The sequence below is a fragment of the Spodoptera frugiperda genome, chromosome 4 (assembly GCF_023101765.2).
Source record: "Spodoptera frugiperda isolate SF20-4 chromosome 4, AGI-APGP_CSIRO_Sfru_2.0, whole genome shotgun sequence".
Classification (NCBI taxonomy): domain Eukaryota; kingdom Metazoa; phylum Arthropoda; class Insecta; order Lepidoptera; family Noctuidae; genus Spodoptera; species Spodoptera frugiperda.
The window spans coordinates 7,899,943-7,916,810 of record NC_064215.1 but is presented as its reverse complement, the minus strand read 5'-3'; the positions used below and the strand labels follow the sequence as shown (position 1 = coordinate 7,916,810).

The 16,868-nt window shown below is 37.4% G+C and overlaps 1 protein-coding gene across 14 annotated transcripts in view; it reads left to right on the top strand.

The window, feature by feature from the left end:
- The window catches only part of LOC118272348 (collagen alpha-1(XVIII) chain), a 198,271-nt gene extending 181,668 nt beyond the window's left edge, over positions 1 to 16,603 (top strand). For 12 of the 14 annotated variants that reach the window (XM_050707946.1, XM_035588759.2, XM_050707941.1 and 9 more), the window contains 10 exons: positions 8,726 to 8,984; positions 9,259 to 9,342; positions 10,384 to 10,481; positions 10,801 to 10,893; positions 11,256 to 11,396; positions 11,744 to 11,874; positions 12,743 to 12,919; positions 13,239 to 13,382; positions 13,997 to 14,080; positions 14,320 to 16,603. In XM_050707946.1, the coding sequence (XP_050563903.1) occupies positions 8,726 to 8,984; positions 9,259 to 9,342; positions 10,384 to 10,481; positions 10,801 to 10,893; positions 11,256 to 11,396; positions 11,744 to 11,874; positions 12,743 to 12,919; positions 13,239 to 13,382; positions 13,997 to 14,080; positions 14,320 to 14,425 (1,317 nt within the window). In that variant the 3' untranslated portion in view covers positions 14,426 to 16,603. The remainder of the gene's footprint in view (positions 1 to 8,725; positions 8,985 to 9,258; positions 9,343 to 10,383; positions 10,482 to 10,800; positions 10,894 to 11,255; positions 11,397 to 11,743; positions 11,875 to 12,742; positions 12,920 to 13,238; positions 13,383 to 13,996; positions 14,081 to 14,319) is intronic. The other 2 variants (XM_035588772.2, XM_050707947.1) reach the window with 1 other exon arrangement.
- Positions 16,604 to 16,868: the final 265 nt, after the last annotated feature.

Here is a 16,868-nt window from a genome sequence, read left to right as displayed (position 1 = left end):
GTTTATTAAATAATATCGATCGTCTTATATCAAATAGGTACTAACCAAAATATGTAAAACAGGTCAGTACATATAATACAGATATTAAATTTATAATAACAAGATATTGTCCGTATATTGTGTCACATTGAGCTTCATGTTTTATCAGAAGTTTATTTATAAACAAGTAGTAGTACCACGCTTTTTGTACCTCGAGAAGGAATGCAGAGCCTGTCAATCTTTTTGTGGTTCGTATTGAACTTGTATTTTGGTTTAAAAAATAATAAAACTTTTTGTAACCTTGAAAATACAAGTTTTTTTACAAAATTACTAGAAATACTAGTATTGTAGTAATAAGAAATGTGATTTATAAAAAATACGTTGACAATATTTTTAAAACTTTAAATTTGGAATGGAAATGGATTACTTACTTCTTTTATTTGGTTCATGGTTATTGGCATTGAACTCAAACCAGTACCCTTAGTACGAGTTTTGCTTTACGTTTAAAGTAATCGAAACGAGAGCGCGTTCGACGCTCTGATTGGCTGACTCAAGTAAACCAACCGGTACAGTTTCGTCTGACGGGAAGTGACTGTAATTTCTACATTCATTTTTGGTGCACCAGAATTTTTCTTTTTAACCGACTTCAAAAAAAGGAGGAGGTTCTCAATTCGACCGTATTTTTTTTTTTTTTTTTATGTATGTTAATCGATATCTCCGTCAGTTATAGACCGATTTGAGAAATTCTTTTTGTGTTTGAAAGAGTACGATGTCCGTGTGGTCCCATAAAAAAATTTTTAAAGTCTGACCATAAATGTGGAAGATAATCCAGGGAACTCCTCAAAAATGAACAGAATATGCTCTGCGTTTGAGTTTAAGTGATGTATATTAGCTTATCTTTCTGAGTAACCATACAATTCAGGACAGATAGTAGCATATCTGGTATAGAATGATGGGTAGCTTGATGTGCTGTCTGATTTACATGTGTATGTAGGTACCTAATCTGTTTGTGTTTGACAAATGCATATCTCTGGCAGTTATAGTCCGATTTGAGAAATTCTTTTTGTATTTGAAAGAGTACGATGGCAGTGTGGTTCCATATAATTGTTTTTAAAGTCTGACCATAAATGTGGAAGATAATCCAGGGAACTCCTTAAAAATGAGCAGAATGAGCTCCGCGTTTACGTTGAAGTGATGCATACTAGCTTATCTTTCTCAGTAGCCATAAAATTCAGGACAGATAGTAGCATATCTGGTATAGAATGATGGGTAGCTTGATGTGCTGTCTGAGTTACATGACTGTATACCTATGTGGGTATCTAATCTGTTTGTGTGTTTGACAACTGACTATGTATGTAGCTTATGAACAGGTTACTGTTAGCTGTCGGCTCGGCAGATCATAAGTAAGGGTATCAGGTTAATATACATTTGAAAATGTAATTATGCGTCAATATGGATAGATATTAATATTATTCATTTACACGGCACTGTCTCATATGAGCAGCGCGTTTAATAGGTCGACCCATACTCAAATAAGTTATTCACTAAAAATCAAGAAATAAAAAAAAAATTTAACAAAAAAAAAACCGACTTCAAAAAATAAATATTCCAAAACAAATTAATATGCACTAAAAAGTAAAAGAAATAATTGCGTATTTTTCAACAACTTAATAGATCAACTAACTTTACTAACTCATCACACACATTATAATGTAAGTAGGTACAATTATTGTTATTTTTACCCGACTGCGCCAGAAGGAGGGTTATGTTTTTCGAGTGTATGTATGTATGTATGTATGTATGTATGTATGTATGTATGTATGTATGTATAATTGTTTGGCACGCTCTGCAGCCTAAACGGCTTGATGGATTTTGACTTGAGAGGTGTCGTTGGATTCGTATTTACTGTGAGAGTGACACTGGATATATCAAAATAATAAAAAAACAAAATGGCGGATTTTTGGCGCCAAATTCGAATATTTCTCACTCTCTAGCCTGAACGACTCGATGGATTTCCGCTCGATAGGGGTCGTTTGATTCGTATTTACTGTGAGAGTGACCCTAGTTATATCAAAATAAAAAAATAATAAAACTAAAAAAATAAAATAAAAAAAGTAATTTAAAAAACTAAAAAACCCGACTGCGTTTCTTTATAATATTAAAATGAAAAAACCCTAAAACAAGAAAGTCATCGTAAAATTTAAGCAGTCGGGACCCATTCTAGAAAGCCAGCCGTATGTGCCCTCACAAAGTCTTTATATTTAGAATGGGTCCCGACTGCTTAAATTTTACGATGACTTTCTTGTTTTAGGGTTTTTTCATTTTAATATTATAAAGAAACGCAGTCGGGTTTTTTAGTTTTTTAAATTACTTTTTTTATTGGAGTCGGTGTCAGCCTAGGAAACGCCAACAACTAGCACGGCACGGGCACGGCACGGGCGGAGTGGTGGTTGAGTACCTACTTACAACTGGTGTAAAACTGCAATGTTTTGTTGTGATAATAGGTAAATAACAAACCTATCTTAGTTGGCTGACACCGACTCCAGAAATAACAATAATTGTACCTACTTACATTATAATGTGTGTGATGAGTTAGTAAAGTTAGTTGATCTATTAAGTTGTTGAAAAATACGCAATTATTTCTTTTACTTTTTAGTGCATATTAATTTGTTTTGGAATATTTATTTTTTGAAGTCGGTTTTTTTTTTGTTAAAATTGTTTTTTATTATAATACTTATCGACAACTTTCAATCACTCAACTACTGGAATTTATGTAATATTTATTTACTTTAACGAAGTGTTTTCACATCAATGGAGAACAGAATATCATAAAGTTTTTCAATAAGGAAATAATTAAATTTCGTAGGATTTTCAGTGCATCTCTTGTGGTAGGGCTGATGCATTGAAAGAGTGAAGATTTAATGAAAAGAGTGACGAACCAAGAGCAAAAGTCAAATATAAAATTATGTATTTTTTTAAATAATACACACATGATGTTCACAACAAACAATAACATCTCCATTTTCAAATTTAATTGTCAAAAAAAAAAGCAATATTTTAAAACGTGACATTTTCAATACGGGTTCCGCACCTACAGTACATTTGAACCGCAAAATCTTTCAGCAAACTGAAAAAGGTTCGTGTTGACTGATTTGAAATTCAGTACACGTCCGTTACGGGGCTGTTATGTAAATATAATCACATACAAGAGGACAGACGGGCTTAACGAACCCACTGGGACACACAGGAATCCCAAAAAAGAATGGCATGAAATAAAATGAGAGGTTTAAAAAAAATAATGAGACGTAGACTTGTTTCCTCTTCGCTTCTTTCGAGTGTGTAAATAATTAGAGTTGAGTTATTCTGATTCGATAGGACATCACTATGTTATTTTAAGCTAGTTGGATATAGTCTAGTCTAGGTTATAGCAGACAGTTCTCTAAAAAAAAATGTGGACATGATTATAAAAAAACTGCCCCTAATGGTGATTAAATAGATGCAATCACAATGTAACGAAAATCAAAATAAAACTATTTTTTAAAACACCAAAAGTCAAAAGTCAAAATTTTCCTTACTACCTAAATTTTTAAGCCAGCTAATATCCCTGAAACCTTCTATTAAGTCAAATACAAATTTAAATACTATGCTGAAAAAACCGTATCAAAATCGGTTCAGCTAAACCCGACATAATCGCGAAACAAGAACTTCTTTTTTTTTCAAGTCGGTTAAAAAAGATACAAACCACCATTGTTTTTCAAAAAAATCCCTATTTAACGCGTAAAAAAGGGTAGGCAACTTTTTCTTTGACCTTTCCACCTCTTTATAGCGAAATTATCCCGACAAGGGAACACCATAAAACAAAGTTCCCACCCTGTACTGCCATAAACTGAGATTTTCTGTGTCATCCGTAAGCTTACAACTTCGGAGTTTATAGAGAACTCGGTCTGCCTTGTTTATGCGGTTTTATTTATATTTTGACCTAAGAATTATACGGGACGTTAAGATTGACTGCTTTGTTGGTTTTCACTACGCTGTCTTGGGTGCCATGCCTGAGTCAGATAAAAAATTGTTGGGAATATCTATCGCACCCCTAGACGAAGACTCCTGTAACTCAAAAAGTGCCTTTTTAAGGCGGACATATAACTCACGTAACAATATCGTCCACCATTTTGAAAAAATGGCGCTTAATAGTTAGATTTTTGATATATTTTCTCTATGTAGAAATATCAGTTTTTCTTTATTTCTGAAAAAAAATAGTTTTTTTGAGTTACCGGAGTCTTCATCTAGGGGTGCGATAGTATATTCCCAAAAATTTTTCGAACCTCTCCTAAATTAAAAAAAAACCCTACACCATGAGAGTTAGGATAGGGATTTTTTTAAGGTGGCAATATCATCCAATGTCTTCTGTCGCCTTGCACGAGGCGAGAGGCAGTGTCAGACTCTTATTGACTAAAAACCACCCTTTTTTTATTTGTAATGAAATTGTATGTTTGTTAACGCACCCACGACGCAGGAGAAAATCCTAGTGAGGGGCAACGTTTATTTAAAAAGAATAAAAAAGTTTTGAGATAGTTTTAAGGGTGGGGTTGCTGAAAATGGGCACATAATATACGTTAAATAAAAGGATTTATCGCTACGTACCTCTTGAGTTAGTAACCAAAGCGTCGTTTTGTTACGTTCCCGCAAATAATACGACGTATGAATTATACAAGATTGACGTGACGCACGTGAAGAGTCGTGTGTGGAATACTTAAACACAATTTATTTCCTTAAATTTTTCTGTTTTTTTTTTTAAGATTTTGTCATTTGACGAGTGGTGGCTTAGTGTTGTCATATTTTTTTTTTTTTTTTTACATTTAATGGGTCGACGTTTGACCGCTATCTCACCTGATGGTAAGTGATGATGCGGCCTACGGTGGAGCACGTCTGCCCATAAGCAACCTATTCACTCGGGCCTTGAAGACACCCAGGTCATACCCATCAGGAAACACAGACTCCGGCAAGGAGTTCCACTCCCTAGCAGTTCGCACAAGGAAGCTTGAAGCGAAGCGCTTCGTGCGAGTTGGTGGGATATCTACCATGAAGCGGTGACGCCTCGCCGATTGTCTTGTGGTTCGATGATGAAAAGGACTAGGGGGAATCAAGTTGTGCAATTCCCCCGCACACTCTCCGAAATGTATCCGGTAAAAAACGGAAAGGCTTGCGACCTTGCGCCTGTGTTCAAGGCTTTGAAGCCGGGCCTCCACAAGCGCATCATCGTTGATGAGCTTCTTGGCACGCCTTTCAATGTGTTCGAGCGCATCTAGCTGGCATTTAGCCGAGCCGTCCCAAAGGTGAGAACAGTACTCCATACATGACCGAACCTGCGCTTGGTACAGGCTCAGCAGTTGTTTCGGTGTGAAGTACCGTCTCACCTTCGAGAGGATACCCAACTTCCTACCAGCCAGATGCGCCTTCGACTCTATATAAGAGCCGAAGTTTAGCGTTGGCGATAGAGTTACGCCAAGAAGCTCTAGGTGATCCGATATTGGAACGGATACATTTCGGAAAGTAGGAGCCAGCGGAAATTGACTCCGTTTGGCAGAGAATAGACACGCCTGGGTTTTGGTAGCGTTGAACTTGACCAAGTTGGCGTCACCCCAATCGGAGACCGCCTTCAAGGACGAGTTCAACCGTTCGACCATGGATTCTCTTAGAGACCGGATCTGTGTTCCGCTAGTCCGCGCATCGGACACATACCTTTCAACAACTGTGCTGTCATCTGCATACCCAAAGATACCGGGCTTAAGCAGGTCGTTGATGTGCAGCAAAAAGAGCGTTGCTGAAAGTACTGACCCCTGAGGGACTCCGGCGTTGATACCAAATTGGTCAGACGAGCAGCCATCGATGACTACTCGAATTGACCGATCCCTCAGGAAGTCTGCAATCCATCTGCACAGATCAGCGGGAAGTCCATATGCAGGAAGCTTGCCGATAAGGCTGTCGTGCCAAACCCTGTCAAAGGCCTTCGATATATCGAGAGAGACCGCTATTGCCTCCCCGTGCTTCTCGATGGCCTCGCTCCAAATGTGGGTGGCATACGCAAGAAGGTCCCCAGTGGATCGGTTGCGGCGAAACCCATACTGCTGATCGCTGAGGAGGTCGTTACCTTCAAGGTATGCCAGGAGCCTGTTGTTGAGTACACGTTCCATACTCTTACAGAGTATGGACGTGACCGAGATTGGTCGGTAATTGTTAGGGTCGGCACGACTACCTTTTTTGGGCACAGGCTGCACGTTGGCCAGCTTCCATGCAACCGGCACTTGACCAGTCTCCAAGGAAAGTCGAAACAGGCGTGTCAGGGTTGGAGACAACTCAGGCGCACAGGTTTTTAAAACCACGGCCGGGATTCCGTCGGGGCCACTGGCCTTGTTCACGTCGAGATTACGCAACGTCTTATACACCTCCTTCTGTCGGATGCGAATTTTCGACATTTTCGTCTCGCATACGTTATTTAGAGAAGGAGGTATAGCGCCACCAGTATCAAGACGTGAAGATTCCGCAAATAGAGAAGCAAACAGGTTTGCCTTCTCTACCGCGGTGTGTGCCAGCGTCCCGTTAGGCCCCAGGAGAGGTGGGAGTGAAGGGCGGCAGAAGTTCGATTCAACCGCCTTGGCCAGGGACCAGAATGCTTTACTACCCGCTGGGTAAGAAGCCAGTTTGTTCCCTATTCGGCCAATGTGGTTGAACCGGGCCATCCGTAATGCCTTTTTGCATGACTTGGCAGCCCTGTTATAGGCTCTCTTCCTCTGAAGAGTGTCGTCAGCCTTACGACGCCTGGCATCCGCCCATGCCAAGTATGCCGCATGCTTTCGCGCTTCAGCACGTCTGCAGTCGGCATCGAACCATGGACGAGTCCCACCGAAAGATGTCGCGTCAGAGAATGGAATGTAGTATTCCATGCCCTGACGCAACACCCCTGTTATGGCATCCGCACAAGCTGACGGGTCTTCAGTAGAGAAGCAGACAGGCCGCCAAGGATAGGATGCAAAAAAGGATCGCATCCCATCCCAATCTGCTGACTTGTACCGCCACATCCGCCGAGATCCTCTGGGACAAGGATCCGGTGGGGAGTACGTGGATACGGATTTCACCAGACAGTGGTCAGAGCTACCCAAGGGTGAAGATACTGACACCGAGTAGCTGTCTGGATCAGTTGTCAGCAGAAGGTCTAGGCAGTTGGCAGTGTGCGAGTCGACATCGGGCACCCTTGTGGCCTCCTGGACCAGCTGGGTCAGGCCAAGCGTTAGCGCAAGCTTACGCATTTCCCTCCCAGCATGGTCAGTGCACTGGTATGGGAACAGCCACTCCTGGTGATGAGCGTTAAAGTCCCCCAGTAACACCAACTGGGCCGAAGGGTACCTCTGCCGAGCCGCATCCGCCGTCTCCACAAGGTGTTGAGCTAATCTGGTCGTCTCCAAATCTCCGCTGTGCGACCGGTAGACACAGGCATAGAGGATTTTCTCTAGATGCCTGTGTCCACCAGTATCCACAAGGTTGAAAAACTGGGGTCCTCAAAGTTTCGGAGACGCCGGTAACAGACGCCGTCTTGGACGTATAGGCATACGCCTGCACGGGGAACGAAGTTGTGCTCCAGAGAAAAGCCTGGGTAGTTCAGGTATGATACGTCCGACGGACATCTGATCTGGGTCTCCGAGAGAAACAAGAGCGTTGGGTTCTCGGTCTCCAGATGGTGATGGACCGCAATGAGATTTGAGTGCAAGCCTCGGATGTTGGAGAGGTGCACTTTGAGGGAGAGGAGTGCAGCCGCTGTTGAACCCTTTTCTTAGCTCTCGTTTTCATAGTCGTAAATAAGTTGCTGAGAGGATGGCAGTGAAATGTTCCTCCTCACAGGCGACCCCAGACGCGCACTGCAGTTAGCCACATCAATGGGAGGCCAGCCTGGAGACTGCGGGGACGCCCGAGCCCCCCCACGTAAATCCATCGGGCCCTCTCTTCCGGTCGCCAACCGGCACGATGGCGTATACGTGGGATTTTTCGCTAGATGGCGGGGCAGCCTTTCACGTGTGGCTAGCACGCTAATTGGGCCCCCAACTATCTGCGGTCGGCCAGCGGTGCACCGTGCCTCGGATCCCGCTACCCTCCGCGACTGGCCACCCGATGCAGCCACACCAGCGCGCGCCAGATCGGTCTACCCATAGTGGAACAAACATTTCGACCCATCCTCTCGTACGGCGTCACCGAGCATCGTGGCGGAACACGGCTAGGCCGCTTGGCGACACGGTTTTGCTCGGTGGGTGGTTATAATGCCGTCGGCCGAAACCTACCACCTGAGTGTCACCTGTTTAGCACCACCCAGAGGCCACGTGTAGGGGTTCAGTTTTTTAAGGGTGCTCTCCTACGGACGAGGGTGACTCAGCCTCCATTTTGAGGGTCATACAAATTTATTGTCAGCTTGTTATAATCGGGGTTTTATAAAGTAGGTAGATATTTCTTAATCTTACTTCACCAAAACAAAATTATGAAGATAGTGGATTCTGAATAATTTAATTGATTTTATGCTTTATCAATTTACTACGTCTTAAACTATGTTTGTCAAAAGTGATGTATATATCTTAGGAGGAATGGGACAGCACTTAACTTAGCCGTAGTCCTAGTAGCCGGATCGATTTATTTAAACTACAACATTAATAATAACATAACACCTTACTAGGTGCTATACAATTAACAAAAATATTTATATTAGTTCAAAGGTGAAAAGGGCGAGCGCGGCTTTGACGGGCTCCCAGGTCTACCAGGTGTGCCCGGTCCAGCGGGACCTCCCGGTCCATCAGGATCCCTATCAGAAGCTGTCCAGTACTTGCCAGGACCACCTGGACCGCCTGGACCACCAGGACCTCCCGGTCCACCGGGAGTTTCCATTGTTGGACCTAAAGGAGAACCTGGATTCACACACTATGAAGAACATCCTGTACATGGAAATACCAAGTTCTACGGAAGACCGAGTAAGTTCCAGATGCATAAATTCTAAAATAATATATTTTTTTATACTTTTAGTAATTTAAATTGACATGGCCAGATATCATATTTTCCAACATTATCTTGTGTGTAAGCATATCCGCTGCTGTAAAATACACAGATATATTTTCTATGCATCTAGATATGTGTGGATTAATAAACTAATACGTTACCTCCGATAATACGCAAGTGCATCATATCTATCACTTCATTAATTCCTTATCAAATAATTTCTTTATCTTTGTTCACGCTGCTCGGTAGTGTCCAAAAGTCCACTGGATGAGCTTAAGGCTCTTAAGGAACTGAAAGACTTGAAGGATAGAGACAGGGACAGGGATAGACATGGTAAGTAATTACAGGTAGAATCTACGGATAAGGGAACATAGGTACAAATTTATTTAAAGATCGCAAAACCCGTGGCATCGCGAAACATATGCAAACCCTATGTTAAAAATTGTGGTCCTTAGATACTTGGTCAATACTCAATACTCAATTCTTTATTGCATTCCACAATGTAGACTTAGGTGGTAAACAATTGGTAGGTAACAATTATGGACCCTGTCGGGCACAGCAAAAGATAATACAAACATATGAGGATAGGACTTTACATTTAAATAACTTCTAAGATATCTGATGACTTAGATAACGTATCTTAGGACCACAATTCCTAATATGAGTATGTATAAGGAAGTGTGAGGATGATATACATATAAGATTATATTTAACTGTAATAATGAATACCATCGAAGTAATTTACCGATTCTGCGTAGTTGTTATATCCATGTTACAATAGTTGTTTGACTATCATTGAACATTTATACGATTAACAAATATTGTGTACCAAATAGATTTCGATGTAAACCGATTATCATACCTAATTAAGCAAATCCGTGTTTATCGAATTCCTGATAATGGTATCTAAAGGGAATTTAACGAATTGACGTACAATACATACATAATAGTTGATGTACATAATAGAAGTAACGACTTTATCTCTGTGTGACGCAAACATAATTAATAATTACCTACATGTTACTGGTAGTAACAAGTGCTTGTACTTGTAGGTACACCTAACGAAAAGACGATTATTTTATGAAATAATCTGTTTTTAAGCTTTGATTTTATAAAATAAGTATGTACTTATAAACACGACCCGGGTTTGCAATTATAGATACCGCTTTTTATCTACGGTTACTACGTATCAAAAAAATCGGTGCACATTTTTAAGTATTGCTTTTATACCTTTTTTACAAATTAAATTAAAAAAGAATGACGAAGCTAAACAAAGTTAATATTTTTGTGTGACTTCTAAATCGACAGGAAAATAGATAAAAGGCTACCATTGAACTATCATTGCTTTTCTATTAAATGTAGGCTACATTACAGGGCCCGTCCAATCACATCCAGCCGTACAACACACGGAAGAACCCAACAAGTCAGTTCCTGGCGCAGCTGTGTTCCAAACTACGGAGGAAATGTTAAAGGTAACATTTGTAAAGACTGTAAAATAAATACACATTTTTAGCCAATTTTTTTTCGGCTAATATACTTTACTTGTTTTGGATACTGCAACGATTTCATTCAAAAATATTTTTTCTTCGTGAGTGACTGTCTGAAACATGTCTTATATTTCATTCTGCTACTTGGCTGCAATGTTTGATATGCAACTTTTTATTTCAATTCATCTGTGTCACTACACAAAATAGAACAATATTGAACCAAACACGCACACATACCAAATTTGTTCCGCAAAAAAAAACATTTTTACGTTCCCAATTTAGTAAGCTAACAATATGTCCACAGCTCGCCTCATCGAGTGCTGTCGGTGCACTGGCTTACGTTGTCGAAGAGCAAGCTTTGTTTGTCAAAGTTAATTCCGGATGGCAATACGTACTGGTGAGTTTTGTCCAAACAACTGCATAAGCTTCCATTTTGGACAAATTGAATGGCAGGATAGATTTCAGGCGACAGTTTCAATGGACAAGCCAAATCAATCTCGTGTGCATTCAGATTAGTGATAGTTGACGAAAGTTATTCGACAAATTGGTTTATTTTTAAGCGTGATATTTATAAATTACTGACAAGAGTCTAAAATGATCTATTAATTGATTGGCCATCAAATTAATATATTTTAATATTTATTGTACTTAAGTTTTACACTTATTTAAAGTACTAATAAGCTACTCTTGGAGCATTATTCCTAAAGCCATCTGAATCACTCAGATCAACAACGAACTCAAATTATTTCTCTCCTACAGCTAGGGTCGTTAGTAACCCAGTCTGCGCCGACGCACCCGACGCCTGCGCCCGCCCCACCACCACCAATGCCAGCCGCCAGTTTAGTACACAAGCCCTCCATATCTAATCTCGTTGAAAGTTCGCCTGTACCTGGACCCAGTGTAAGTCATCTTTAGATAGACATATATTGATATAGAATCTAAAAAAATATTGTTATTGGTAATTACTTGTAACGTTTTTTTAAACGTTACGAGAATCATAGGATTTCTACTGCAAACTTCTTTGGTCCCTTTATCAAAATTGCCTTATTAGTCTGCAATAATTGATTTGACTTTGATTGAATTTATGGTGACATTGAGTCGCTGTAAACTTAACTGACACGTAATTTATCATAAACATTTCCTATGGAAAACCCATCAAATTATCTGTCCGTTAGAGTAACAGAAAGTTAATCAAACACTCAAACATTAATTTGATCGACATTATATTAATCAAACATTATCACCAGCTTCACTTGGCGGCACTAAACGAGCCTCTGCCAGGCAACATGCACGGCATACGTCGTGCAGACTACGCGTGCTACCGACAAGGAAGACGAGCTGGCTTCAGAGGCACATTCAGAGCCTTATTGACTAGCAAGTAAGTAATTAATTAATTACAGATTAAGTTGATAAAAAAGCAAAGTAATAAAATAAATTAAGTATAAACTATTATCTCTTAGAAATCTTAAATGAGTATAATAGTTTACCAAAACGCCATTACTACGTGTTTCAAGTTAGAGAAGTAGTAAGTATCAAATGATAGTAGATTAATGTATGGGATGAGATAGAATGACTACATAAATGCCGGACAAGATAAAGAAGAGATAAGTATGACTTAATATCAGAATGCGTAAGAAGCAGAAACAGAAAATAATAGAACAATGTGCCGTCGATAGTAAGAAAATTATAACGATATAAAGCATTCTATTGCCCGAATACTCAAACGCTAGTCAATTTTAAGGCGCTCTCAAATGTAGTTCTGTCACTATACATTCTTTATAAAATGACAGAGATAGCACGATATTTAAGTACAACCTAAAATTGTGTAGCGTTTGAGTATTTGGACGTATGAATTACAACCGAAACAAAGCAACTAGTTCCAGCTTTACAACAAATAATACATCACGAAACCTCATGACGTAGTAACAGTATTAGTTGCAAATGAAACCGGCCACTAACCACTGAATTTGGCGACCACATAAGTTATGAACCGTTTAAAACCACTACGGCCGTGTATCGTATGATTGTGTTACATTATTTGTTATTAGAATAAACAAGAGAAGCTTTATTTTGAAAATAAACCATTCTTTGTCTTCTCTTCTAGGACATAAAGCTCCATTCTATTTGGTTTAGTTATTATAATAGTATTGATGTTAATGTATTTCCTTTAAACAATATGAAATATTTTGCAAGTCTCTATCGAGAGGACCGAAGGACCAAATTTTACATAACCAATTTTGTTCTAGGATTCAAAATCTGAACTCAATAGTTCGTTATTCAGATCGTCACCTACCAGTTGTGAATACTCAAGGAGAAGTCTTGTTCAAGTCATTTTCGGACATGTTCGATGGTAATGGAGCGCTAGCTGCCGGAGCCAGGATATACAGCTTTAATGGAAGAAATGTTCTCACTGACTCGCACTGGTAAGCATCTCATCATTTATTCTTGCATTTCTTCGAAATTCTGATTTTCTTTAAGGTATGTATGTCTAGGTAATGAAAATAACAATATCATTTCCATTTTTAATTTTTCTTACTTACATTATTAATATTAAGAAAACGACATCGTGAAAGTCATTGGAAATCTGATAAGTTAATTTACTAATGGTTACGAAATCTATGTTCAGAAATCTAAAATAAAACAAAAGTGATAAATTAAAAAGTAGCATGAAGTGACTATATTTGTTTCTTCAGAAATGTACATGCAAGTTTCCTTCTTATTAACATTATTTTCTTGTTTTAGGCCACAAAAAGTAATTTGGCATGGATCCCGAGCTAATGGTGAACGAGCCTTGGACAGTTACTGTCAAGAGTGGCAGAATGGGGACCCCACAAGTCGTGGCCTTGGATCCGCACTGCACTCACACAAACTACTGGCACAGGAGAGGTAAGAATTTGGGTTTTTACCAAAATTTAAATAACGTAAAGTACTCACTTTTGTTGTTTTCAATAATTATTAAAACAAAAATAATTTTGCATCAGACAATTCTGAGAGGTACAAATAGAACTGTTTCATAGAAACTTAAATCAAGTTAAAAGAAATATTACATAACAATTTTACCTTTATTTGCTCTCGAGAATTGAAATGAAATTTCCAATAACGAGGAAATGAAAATACAAAAATACATCAGCACAACAGGAAGAAGCTTCAAACAATTCTGTCCCTAGAATTTGAGTCTTAAAGCGTCATCCAAATGTATTAGAATCCCATCCAACTTAGTATCGACCCCCTTTAATTGCTACTTTTCTCTGTTTATCAACACAGAACCTTCGGTCCTTACGCCTAAAGTATAAAATACAAAATCGCATTTTCAATTTAGTGACTTAAAACTTGGGATCCTCGCAGCCATTTTGATAATTCAATTTGAAACAGAAGTGAAATTTGTTAGAAGGGTTCAAGGAATTAGGAAACTTTATTCGCTGCTAATTTTCTGCTGCTTGGAAAAAACAATGATGAAGTAAAAGGAAGGGCTTGTTTTCACTTTGTTATTTTAATTACAGATATCCTTGCAGTAGTCACTTTATTGTGCTGTGCGTAGAAGTAGCTTCGGAAATAAACTCTCGAAGAAAACGAGAAACAATAAGGTAAGAAGATAATTGTTTAGATAGAACAGAATTCTCCGATGGCTGATGAAGCAAACATCTTCAATACTTTAAGATAGATTTAATTAGACATTGCCCAATGTATCTTTGTAAATAGTATTTTGTATGAAAATGTATTTTTTACACAGAACACAAAATCAGAATAAGTACATGAGATAGTAATAAAATACTACTAATACAGAATAGTTATAAGAAAAACTTACTAACAAAATATATTACAGATACAATACAACGGGCATACTCGATGAAGACGACTACCTTTACAACGCGGAGGAATACCAACAACTACTGAACGAAATATTTGCTCAACCATTGAGAGAAAATTAAAGCGTGACGTCATCGCCTAACAGTGTTACGTCAGAATGCACTAACGGCATGTAAGGTTCAAAATCGTATAATTTGTATTGACGTTGTTTGCTATCTTGAAATTAAATGTGAAAATTTTGAAATGAAGAGATGTTTAAATGTAAACTTTTGGCACTAAAGATTGGCAATTTAAAAACATCTCTTCGTAAATAGAAAAAAAATTAAAGGCGACCGCCATTTTGCCATTGATAGCTAATTTATATAACAACTCTTTCGTTGTACGATAATTTCGAACTTCGAACGAATCGAAATCTCTTGTCGTTTCATTCTGTTTGAAAAATATAGCCAAAATCTGAGGGCGATATTGAAATGAGATTAATAAAAAATCAAGTCAGAACTTGGTGTTTTTGAGATTCCTATTAAACTAAGCGTGTAAGCTTAAGCCACTGAAAGTTACTACATACCTACATTCGTATTACTGTATGTATAGTGAAATGTAATTAGTTTGCGCTTCATACCGCGCTTAGAGTGTTTGTAAATAAAATTTTGTAAAATGTATCGATTGGACAATTTTAAGAGTAGAATTACGAGTCGTCGTATCAAGAAAAGGGGAAATTTTATTATAAATTATATTTATTAGAATAAATTATTTCGATGACATAATTTTATAAGTTTAGGTTAAGAGGTAAAACGCTTGAGATACTTATTTATTCAAATGTTTCAGGTACAATATTAGATGTGGTTTGATACCAAAAACATTGTAAATTCTTAGTAAATAATTTCTGTATTGTTAAAGTTAGGCGACTCGTAATACTACTCGAATTAATTCTAGTTTCTAGACAGAATACCAATGTTTGTGATTCTTTTCGAGATATTAATTCGAGACTGTATATAATTATTATTCGAGAGGATTATTTTTTATTTTAAGTCAATTTTAAAGTATTTCTTAGTAAATGTGAATGATTTTAATTCTTTCTTTCTAGCGAAATATTGTTACGAAACTGTAATTGACTGATTTTTACTTAAGCATTTATGCAGTTTAATTTTTGCAGACATGACAACATTATCAAGTCAAATGTTCTAAATTTTAAATAAAGCTTTAGCATAATAATCTTTGCTACGCGCGTAGTTCGAATATTCTGAAACAAAATCTACATGGCCGGGATTTCGTTATCAAATAAAACTCCCATTTGGATTCTACACTACGAAAGCAAAAAAAAATACGAACGATAGAAAAATAATCGCTTTTATTATTCGTGTTCGTCTATCTCAATAAAATATTCGTTCGTTTAAAAATTACGTATTCATTCATATTTGCATAAAAATCTTGTCCCATGTCATGTCTGCATTTATTTCCAAATTTCGACAATAAAATCTTATATTTTACTGAATAATATATTCGAATTATATACATCATGTATCACTTTCTATATGACAATGTATTTAATGCTATATTTAATATAATATTATTACTCTTGTAAGCGAAACTTGGTCCATATACTTGACTTCTAGATTAGTTAATGGTCTTTCTAACCGCATACGTAGTATTAATGCCTTTTGTAATCCCTTTATCGATCTGATGCCACGAAATAAATAAAATTGAAGCTTATTACTTACACTGTAGCATACATTATTGTATGTGGATCGTCGTGTGCAAGAAACCTGAAGGACCAATTTGGTCCTTTGATACAAATCTCGTGCCATTCGAAATAATACAATAAAAGTCTGATTTATTTGCTATACATACTTTGTATTTATACTAGAAAGTAGAAGTAGTGAATTACCTGTAATTTTACCAGTAATTGTAATTTTTAATTTACTAGTCTCTCACTGTTTTACTGTTTTTGTAAGCTTAAAAGTAATGTAGAGAAAATGTATTAGCGAATTGAAACGTGTATGATTTTTATCACTTGTAGCACGTTAGATTCACTTGTATTAAAGTAAAATTTAGTTAGATATTTTTATTGAATTTGTTACATATTACTAATAATTTTATTAAGTATACATTCGAAGTAAAAAAACAGTGAAACAGTAAAATTTGTATACAACATGACATACCAACAAGCATTTAAGATATTGTTCGTAAGTTGTATCGCTTCACATCGATTTAATAAAACAATTCGTGTATTATATTATTACAAACGACTGTATTTATAAATATAAGTAAACAATAAATGTTTTCACGACACAGTAAAAAAACTCGTTTTATTTGTCTATTTATTTTACAAACTCATGTCTACTTGTAATACTCGTATTGTAAAAAAAGGAATAACAGTTAGAAAACCAATGGAACTTATATTTTTAAACATATGATTAAAAATGCCCAAGAATCTCTTATAAAAAAAAGTTAACAATATAAGCATTGGTTACAGAATGTGTACAGAAAAACTATATTTATGTAATATTTAAATCCCACATATGTGCACCCAAATGTAAAAAAGAGAAAGAGAGTAATTTAGACGCA